Below are 10,673 nucleotides of genomic sequence, written 5' to 3' on the forward strand. Positions count from 1 at the left end.
CGGTGATGAAGGACACGGCTTTGGAGGAAGCCTGTGGTTCCTTCAACACTACTGTGGGGGGGGGTGATGTGAAGGGGAGTGGAAGACACTGGGGGTGGGGGGGTTCACAGGACATTATGCTGTGTTTTTATTGGATGCTTGATAGTTATTTTTTTAAAGGGCTGATGCGGACCAGAATGAACGTGCAAGTAGCTTTTCCCTCCAGCGTTCTTATTTCAGAAACACTTTTTGCTGCTTCTGGATCATCACAACATGTTTCTTCACCAGCAGCATCTTCAAGGAAGGAAGTCTTACAAATCACGGCCTTCCAAAAATACACAATCCCTTCATTTATAGATAAAATGACACCTGAAAATCAGGAGAACACCGATCAAGCTCTTGCAAGAGCCATACATCCCTCTGGATCAGCATTGTCAATAATTGAAAAGTGGGGCGGTTACCTGTTCTACCTGTTTTTGTGTATAGTTGACATTTTCAGTGATTGTTTTATTTGTAATAAAAAATGAAATTTTGAAACCAGTTTAGTTTATTTACTAAATAAACTCTTTTATCTCAAGCATAATACCTTTTATATCTACTGCATTTTACATTCCCAGTGTAACAAGATTACTTTTTTTTTTTTTTTTTGTAAAACTACAAAATACAAATCCTTTTTTTTTTTTTTTTTTTTTTTTTTTTAAATGGCACCCCAACTTAGTACAGTAAGACTGGATAAACTTCAAGCCGATCACATTCACTTGCATATCTACAGTTAATATAACTATGTATACTCCTATGCTTATAGGGAATTAATGTTTATTTAACATATACTGAACTTTACACGCCAATGTTGGACTTTTGAGATATATTGGACAATATTTTTCTAAAAGTAATAACTTTTTCATTTAATCTGTTTGTTAAATGAAAGATAATTTATAACTAGTTAAGATGTAAAAAATGCATAGGACTCAAAAGATGCTGCTTATTTACTGCAAATAAATGTGGTTTACAATGTAATCTTTTGTCTGCAATTTCAAGATCTAGCATAGATGTCAGTGTGTGTTTGCATCCTCCTAATTGTTCTCAGCATGTGCCTGAATTAGACAACTATTCTGATATTCTTTTTGCAATGGAATCCTATATTTATCTCCCATAATTGTGTGTTTTTAATGAGGTAAACAATAATTGCATTTTATGTTTCTTTTCAGCTTCTCATAGATGAGTTGTCTTCCACAAAACAATGGGTCTCCACACACGTTTCCGACCACAGTGGATTCCATTACCGGCAGTTCTTGCTCAAATCTTTACTAGCTAAAGCACAAACAGACTCTGATAATTCAGCTGTATCAGTAAGTCCATGTCTTCCCAGAGAAGAAGAGGGCCCACGACTTGATGTTCCCCTTTTGATAGAAGAAGAGATGGAGTTGAGCAGAGATCTAATTGAATCCTATCCAGGACATGAAGCACTTTGGTGCCACAGGTGAGTTGTTGATTGTGTTTTTTTTTTTTTTTTTGTATTTGTATGTGTTTGTAAAGGCAGAAGGCTCTTTATCTTAATGTATTCAATGCATTAAGATAAAAAAAAACCTGTGTGCAGCAGCCCCTCTAATACTTACCTGAGCCCCATCTAGATCCAGCGATGTTGCAGCAGTGTCTCAGCTCCCTGGTACTCCCCTCCTTTCTGGCTGAGACAGCAGTGCAGCGCTTTTTCTGTCGTTCAAAGTAATTCAGCCATTGAGAAAAGAGAGAGGGCAGGACAAGGCTGCAGCTCTGTGTCTGAATGGACACATGGACCTGTTACTTGGCTCAGGTGCCCCCATAGCAAGCTATGCTTGGTAAAACTGCAGTTGAGATGTGTTTTACCAACACCCTCCACCCCCCAATTCTGACACTTCTCGCATACATGTAAAAATCTTTTTTACTAGAAAATTACTTGGAACCCCCAAACATTGTATATATTTTTGGGGAGGCCCTATAGAATAAAATGATGGATGTTGCAATTTTTATGTCACACAATAGTTTAACAGCGGTTTTTCAAACGAAAGTTATTTGGTGAAAAAATACACTTTAATGTAAATACACAATATAATGCCCAATTTTTGGTCAAATATAAAAGATATGCTGAGTAAATGGATACCTAACCTATCACGCTTTAAAATTGTGTATGCCCGTGGAATGGTGCCAAACTACTGTACTTCGAATTCTCCATAGGCAAAGCTTTAAATGCCTTTACAGGTTCACAGTTTAGAGATGCACAGGAGGTCTGGCACTTGCATTATTGCTCCCATTCCAATCACAGTGATACCTCACAAATGTGGTGCAATCACATATGCGTGCGGGACTTGCATAAGCGCTTGCGTGTAAGCATAGGGGCACTTTAAATTGTTTTAAATTATTTTTCATATTTTATCTAAAATGTGTGTTTTTTTTTTTTTTTTTGTTTTTTTACACTGTCTACATTTTTTTTGTATTAACTTTATTGCTATCACAAGGGATGAACAACATCTCTTTTGTGACCGCATTGGGCCATGACAGGTCCTCTTTATAGAGAGAGCTGGGGTCTATTAGACGCCAGCTCTCGCCTCTGACCTCCAGTGCAGCCAATCCATCACAGATCGGTCTGATTGGCTGCTTTCCTGGCCGCTAATGGCCAGGTAAACAAATAGCCAAAACTAGAAGTGACAAAATTGTTATATAGTGCCAAGAGTTTGCACAGTGCTTTACAACATTTTCATCACTTCCAGTTTCCAGAGTCAGAGGGAGGAAAAACTTTTGTTCCTCTCTGTGTAGTGCAGCCTACACAGACGTGATTGAGTGGCTGTTTTGCCACTTAGATAACTTCTGCCTAAAGGATTATCACTGGCTGCAAATTTTTGATACAGAGATGATGCCTGCAGGTACAGGCATCATCCTGATAGAAACACCTCGATCTAAAGGATGCCAAATGGATGCCTTATGGTTGGAAATTTAAGCTGCAATAGGCAGCGGATGGGGGTGCCCACCATAAAACCTATGTCATGTAGTCAACAGCAAGCCCCCCCCCCCCCCCGAATGCGACACATACAGGCAAACCGGGAAGCGCTACAAATGCTCCGAAAACGCATGCAATACACGTGGTTGTGGCGCGTTTGTTATCAAACCTGGGGCTAAAACAGGTGGTGAGGTGGTGTCACATTGCCTCCTCACCTGCTGTCAATCACCTACTGAAGCACAGTCCAAACATGTATCATGCTTCAGAGGAGAGGTAGATTTAGCCGCACATCTAAATCTACCCTTAAAGTGTTGTTTTAGAGCCAGACATAATAAATAAAACAGATATACAGAACTGTACATTATTTTTTTATCACAAAGGATTGCAATGAAACTATAGAACATGAGTGCAACATCTACTCATTTATTCTGCCGAGAAGTCTAAAACGCTGAATTGCAAATATGTCCGTCACAAGCAAAACCTTGTTTTTTTTGGGTATCTTTTCTTTCCTATACATTTTCCTTCATATGTACTGTGATAACAGACACACACACAAACTATGCAATCCGATAACAGGTATATCTTTAAACATGTAGATCCGTACTGGACCTTAAGATCAGTGCTGTAGGCCGTTTTGATAAACAAACATGTAAATCTTCAATTCCCCTTGGCCACAGCAGCATATTTCCAGGAGTGAAAGAGTTTACGGCTCCACAATTTATTGTCCTGCCAATGTCTTGAGTGTTAGCTGGGCATTAACATAGAAAAGTTATCGTTATCTGTGTAAGCAGATGGTTCTCCAGAAGCTCTGCCGCAATCACTCCCAGCTCATTGCTTGGACAATGTGACCAATACAACCAGTTGTTTCTGCTAACATGGAACCATCGTTTTTTTTTCCTGGAAGCTGCCTCTGGCAAAAGAGCCAGTTTACTGGGGCTTGTGAAAATGGTAAAAACATTGTCACTGTGTATAAGGGCTGTTTCCTAATGCATTTTTTTATATCTGGGGAACAGTCATGAATCAGTACATCACACCCAATCATTTCAGGTAAAAGTGAATGACAAATATTGCAAATCTGAATATAATCTTTTCTATATATAGGAGGAGTCCTTATCTGCTTATAATCACTATGTTCTAAACCTGAATATTTTAAACTGAGTATACGATGAAAAATGCATATAAGTATAGGCTACCTTCAGTGAAAACTGTATGTAAAAAACGGCCTGTGCAGATATAAGCAACAAACGTTATCTTGCAGATCTTGATGTGTTTTTTTTACCATAGGGAACATAAATAGTTGAAGATATTTTTGTATATTTATTTTTAGTATACCAACTCTTTAAAAAATATATGCAACTGAACTAGCTCTATTGGTAAAGAAGCCCCCAGTCCACTTGCCTATGCTTTTATTTCTAAAGCACCATGGAATGCAAAACGGGGTCTCTTGCCAGAGCTCAGATGGTTGCTCTCTGACCGGGTCCTTGTATTTGTATTGGCAACTAAATTTGAATGGTGGCTTTCCTTGCCAGTAGAAAAGGAGGCACTGCATAACCATATAAGCTCTAGTTGGAATTTAAATAATAGAGCACATGGGGATTAAGGATTCCCAGGAGTCTCTGTTAAATAAATTAGAGTATGTGTGCAGCAGTAAGGAGGTACCTACTTCAGAAATATATACTGTAGCAGATTTTCAGAGATTGTTTCCATTAGGTAAACTTAAAGTGGACTGGTTGCTATGGGTCCTGTGCTTTGCATCTCTTGGACTATTTTATTACCTAAGGCCCACATGAGACTTTTGAGCTGTACAGATTTTGGTCAGTATGAAAGAAATTCCAACAGTTCCACATAATTTATCTATCTAATTTTGCTTCTCAATTTTCTTAGGCGTCAGATACTTGGATTGATTCACCAACTGCACAATGAACAATCTTCCTCTTCAACTGTGCAAGCCACAGATGTGGATGGCGCTGTTATCAGCCCAGGAAATGGAACCCACAACTACACGGGTTTTCTGAGTTACCCCACCAACACCATGGATATCGATGGAGTGTGCGATACAAACAAACAAGGCTATACTCAAGAAACCAAACGGCTAAAACGTACCCCTGTCCAGGACTCTCTTATATTTGAATCTGAGCTCAGGTTCATTACCTGTGTCTTAACGGGCTGCAGAAATGCTGAGCAGTGCAGGTTTGCTGCTTCATACAGAAAATGGCTGCTGTCTATTGTAGGTCACTAACTAAACAAAAGTTCTGTACAGATTACTTATGGTGCAATATATTCTTTAGCGGTGATATGCCATGGTTGTATTTGGAACCATGTGCTTTTCACTAATTAAGACTATCCAGGAATATTATTATTTTTAATTTATTTTTTGAAATATTACATCCCACTGTTTTATTTTGTTCTATTTCTGTAACACGAGAAAAATAAGAGACTTTTTTTTTTATTGCTGCATCCGTTCTTAAACTTTGCATTATTTACTATCATTTCAAAACACTGTTACAAGTAAATATGTATTTAGTTGTTCAATAATAAGCATGATTGGGATGGGAGGAATTGAAACAGATGGTTACTTGAGAATTTTTAACTGGGATTTGCATTTTTTCCAGTCTTAGTTTACTAATATTCTAGATTTGAGTAAAACATTGTCCTATTCCACATTTCTGTGCCCAACCCCTTTATTTTAATGTAATAAAACACAATACAAAAACGTTGGTTGCCGTGTGTATTTTGTAAGAAAAAGCAGCTTTGAATTATTTAAAGGAGATTGGCAGTTCAAATGAAAACAAGTTTAGATTATTCTGATCCCTCAGCATAGTAAGTGGAAAAGGTTTCCTGGTTGTGCTGTTCGATATATACGGAAAGAGCAGGGTGCTTGTTGTGCTGTAGTTTACATTCCTTCAGGGACGCATGCTTGATGTCAAGGATGCAAGGCGCAACAACGAGCCCCTCTTTATCTCAAAGGAGAAGTTGCAGACCAATTCAGAAGACATCAGTTTAAGCAAAACATGGCAGTGGTACTTCTGTTATCCTTGGGAGCTTCAAAGTGTTGAGGTCGCAGGGATCAGGACCTCTGTGATTCCCCCCATGCCACAAACATATTTTATTTCATTTTAATTCGAAATCAGTGGCTACCGTGTGTTGGTAGTTCCTGTAACACCTACCAAGGTATCTTTCTTAAACTAGGGACAACTCATATAATCCCATGTAATACTCTGTTTGCACACCACAAAATGGTTCAAATGCCTGGGACGAATTACATTTTTTTTTATTTAAGAAAGGATTTCATTACTTGCATCAAATATCAAGATGTTGTACAAATCATAATCAGCAGGAAGAACATGTTACAAATCGCATAGGTAGTACAAGTTATGAAATCGATTGATGCAGAAACCACTATAGGTGGTCTTGGTTGTTACAATGTGATTGCAACCTCGGGTAAATAAAAAATGCATTCTAGATGATGATGTTTCTTGTGTCTAGTATAAGTCGCATAAGAGACTTAACTGCGGAGAGTTCCCCAGAATAACAGGGGGGGGGGGGGGTAAGGGAAAGGGTAAAGGGGACAGAGCGGTCTATAATGAGAATGGAGCCTGCCCTTCAGGTGTTTTAGGATTTCCCGGGGCATACATTTCTTGTAGCATTTACATGACACAGGAGTGAGGTGCAGAAAGAGAGCTGCCAGGTTATCCACCAGGGAAAAACCCTTGATTTAATGTATAATCTCTAAAAGTGGTCGCCAGAAGGTATTAAGAAGGCCACACAATCCTAGAAAACATGCATAATGGTGTCTACATGCGTTCCACATCCCCAGCAAGTCACAGAATGTGTACCATCTGGTCACTATCTTATAAGAGAGTTCTTGGTATTATATATCGATGCCCTGTTGGCAAGCACTAAGATTCTATTTGCTGCTCTGAAAATATTAGACCCAAGTCAGTTTCCTACTTCTGAAGGAACTTGGGTCGCCCCAAGAATGAGCACTCAGGAGCACTTTGGAAGAGAAGGGACTGTGCACACGCTGCAGTGGACCATCGGTTGTGCAGGTCTCTTCAAAAGGCTTTAGGTCTCTGAGGAACTCTTGTGGTGCAGGGAGGGAGTGTGGAAAATGGGAGAATTGTAGCTGTTGCCAGTGGTCCAAAATGGGGATCTCCCTCCTGCATATAAGTGGGAGAAGGAGCACCATTTTGTATTGGTTAAGTCCCTCACGCTGGTTGGTCGTTGGCTGCCCAAATTTGAAAAAGTTTGTCAGTTTGGGGAGAAGCTCCGGGTGAGTTAGTTTGGGGGTTAAGTGAGAGGGGTAGCTGTAACTTGCTATGTGGGTAAAGTATCTAGTCATGATGTGCAATGCAGGTTCTATAAGTAGGTGCTGCTTAAGGGAAAGAGTAGTGATTTGACCTGATTAGGGAAGTCTTGTGAAAGGGCTGGTAAATTGCCTAGTTTCAGAGAAAACCATAAATTTAACACACTGGGGTTGATTTACAAACGCTTCGCCCCTGAGTTGCAGCGCACGCCGATACGCATTGTCTGTTTTCGTATTCGCAAAGCATTTGCGCCTGTAACACAGCGCAATTCCCCATTTACTATCAACATGCTGGCGCACGGGAGGCGGCGATCGTGTGTGAGGTTCCCCTGAAATTCCATACCAGGCCCTACAGCTCTGGTATGGATATTAAGGGGAACCCCGGGCCAAAAATAGGCATGGGGGTCCCCCTCAAAATCCATACCAGACCCTTATCTGGCAGGCCACAGGAAAAGAGGGGGGGTGAGAGGGCACCCCCTCCTTAACCGTACCAGGCCACATGCCCTCAACATTGGGAGGGTGCTTTGGGGTTCCCCCCAAAGCACCTTGTCCCCATGTTGAGGACAAGGGCCTCATTCCCACAACCCTGGCCGGTGGTTGTGGGGGTCTGCGGGTGGGGGGCTTATCGGAATCTGGAAGCCCCCTTTAACAAGGGGACCCCCAGATCCCGGCCTCCCCCCTGTTTGAAATGGTAAGGGGGTACAAAAGTGTTAGACAGTTTTTGACAAGTCCTTTAATAAACTCTTCTTTCATCTTCTTCTTTCTTCTGGTCTTCTTCTTTCCTTCATCCTTCGGTTTCTTCCTCCATCTTCTTCCTCCGATCCTCTGCTTCTTGCTCCAGTGTTCTCGTCCGTCATCTTCCTCCACGGCGTCTCTTCTTACTTGCTTCGTTCTCAGGCCGCTCCACGCAATGGGAGTCTCCCGCTGTGTGACGCTTCTCTTCTTCTGACACTTGTATGTCAGATATTATGGGACATTATTATCGCGTGCGCTGGCATATTATCATCTGTTGCGCTTATGCGTGCGCTGGTTCATACACTCACTTTATAATTTATCTGGCGCACAAATTAAGGTATGAACCAGTGCAGAGCATTCATCTTAGTAAATAAGCCCCGCTGTAGCTGTGCTTTAATACCATACATCATATGAGAGATTACACAATCTAGCCAGATCTGGTAAGCCCACTCCTCCCCTACACAAGTTACATTTAGGACAGAAAGATCCCTCCATGTCAGAGCTTCATCCAGGAGACAGACTACACAAAAATGGAGTGAAGGGCACTCGGAAGTGGCATATCTGAGAATGAGCACTGTAACCCATGTGCACCCAAATTGTGTTTTGCAGTACAAACTCTACATACAGTATTTCTTTAAAACAGAATTCCAGGTATATTCTTACATGGATATATTGGTCCGGCCTGGACCAATGTAACTATGCATATACCATACCTGTGGGATACCCCTGGCAGCTGAAAATCACTGTAGTATGCACTGCTACTCCAGTGATCTACACTAGCTGGGTCCCATGCTGAGCGGCTTCCCTGCTGCATTCTGAACATTTCAGTTAATGCAAAGTGTTCTCTGATTGGATGAGATGTGGTGGTGATGTCATGCTTTCCACCTCATCCAATCAAACAATGTCTCTTGCATTCATTGAGAAAATGCAAAGCATTCTCTGAATGGCATCCAGGCCCAGGAACTATTGTTCATATTCCCATCGCACATGTTGCTGGACATGAGCTCGTCAGAGGGTGCTGTAGCAACTACCACCTACAAACTGGGCCTTTTCAAGAACCAGTGCACATATTTGCCAGCATAACATGGATCATTCTATATCATCCAAAACTTTTATTGCAAAAAAGATCACATCACAAAGGACCAAGTGCAACGTCCTGTGTAGGCATCACATGCCTAACAAAGTGGTCCTGAAGTCCTCTGAAATGTTGCACTTGGTCGTCCTTTGTGATGTAATGTTTTTGCAATAAAAGTTTTCAAAGTTATCCAATGATCCATAGTATGCTGGCGAATATGTGCGTTGGTTCATGCCCAGCAGCTGACGCCCTGTATTCACAATGGAGCAGGGTAGCCAATCGGCATGAGACCCGGAAGCAAGTGGCGATCACAGTAGTAGCCCAAGCTGAATCAGTGTAACAATATCCATACCTGGAATTCTTTTTCAATGTGTATGAAGCATTATAGCTTCATTGTTTATGGCTTTCCGCTACACATTGTGTGGGAACATAAAATGAAATACACATATTTGATGATTTCTCACCCTAGCTTATTGAATAAAGCAGCAAACTTAGTACCTAATTTACACAGGTGTTGAAAATAAGCAGTTGTATAGCATTTTTATCCATGCCACTCAAAATTGTTAAAATTAGGCAGATTGTGTGGTGTATACACAACAGTTATCATTGCCCTATGTTGCATCAAAAATAATGCTGCCTGCAAAGTTGGTCAGGTATTAACACTTTGTAATTGCCTCCATTCACATCTATTGAAAAGTGCCACAAACACAAAACCATGGGCATGTTTTAACCACTTAAGCCCCGGACAATTTTGCTGGCCAAAAACCAGAGCACATTTTGCGATTCAGCACTGTGTCGCTTTAACTGACAATTGCGCGGTGGTGCGACATGGCTCCCAGACAAAAAAATGTATGCCATTTTTTCCAACAAATAGAGATTTATTTTGGTGGTATTTGATTACCTCTGCATTTTTTTATTTTTTGCGCAATAAACAAAAATAGAGCGACAATTTAAAAAAAAAGCATTATTTTTTTCTATAATAAATATCCCCAAAAAATATATATAAAAATAAAACAATTTTTCCTCAGTTTAGGCCAATACGTAGTCTTCTACATATTTTTAGTAAAAAAAAATTGCAATAAGCGTTTGGTTTGCGCAAATGTTATAGCGTCTACAAAATAGGGGTTCGTTTTATGGCATTTTTATTATTTTTATTTTAACTAGTTTACTAATAATGGCGACGATTTGCAATTTTTATCGGGACTGCGACATTATGGCAGACTTGTCGGATAATTTTGACATATTTTTGGGACCATTGTCATTTTTACAGCGATCAGTGCTATAACATTGCACTGATTACTGTAAAAATTACACTGGCAGGGAAGGGGTTAAGTGTGTCCTGGGGAGTGATTCTGACTGTTAGGGGGAGGGGCTGTGTGTGACACATCACTGATCATAGTTACCGATCACAGGGAGCTATGATCAGTGACACTGTCACTAGGCAAAACGGGGAGATGCTTGTTTAAGTTAGCATTGCCCATTCTTAAGCTCCGTGAGATGAACGCGGGTATCCCTGCGGACATCAGGTCCGCGGGACCCGGGATCCTACTCACTGAGCTCCCGGTAGGGTCGCATGTGTGCCGGCGGCGCGCACGTGCAGGGCCGGC

At 40.9% G+C, this 10,673-nt stretch overlaps 1 protein-coding gene across 1 annotated transcript in view; it reads left to right on the forward strand.

The window, feature by feature from the left end:
- The window catches only part of PTAR1 (protein prenyltransferase alpha subunit repeat containing 1), a 90,703-nt gene extending 85,040 nt beyond the window's left edge, over window positions 1-5,663 (forward strand). Inside the window, exons 6-7 of the mRNA XM_077474961.1 lie at window positions 1,188-1,459; window positions 4,835-5,663. Of these exons, the coding sequence (XP_077331087.1) occupies window positions 1,188-1,459; window positions 4,835-5,189 (627 nt within the window). The 3' untranslated portion in view covers window positions 5,190-5,663. The remainder of the gene's footprint in view (window positions 1-1,187; window positions 1,460-4,834) is intronic.
- Window positions 5,664-10,673: the final 5,010 nt, after the last annotated feature.

This window comes from Lithobates pipiens, unplaced genomic scaffold (assembly GCF_037356315.1).
Source record: "Lithobates pipiens isolate NorthernLeopardFrog02 unplaced genomic scaffold, aLitPip1_a1.2 Scaffold_13, whole genome shotgun sequence".
Lineage (NCBI taxonomy): Eukaryota > Metazoa > Chordata > Amphibia > Anura > Ranidae > Lithobates > Lithobates pipiens.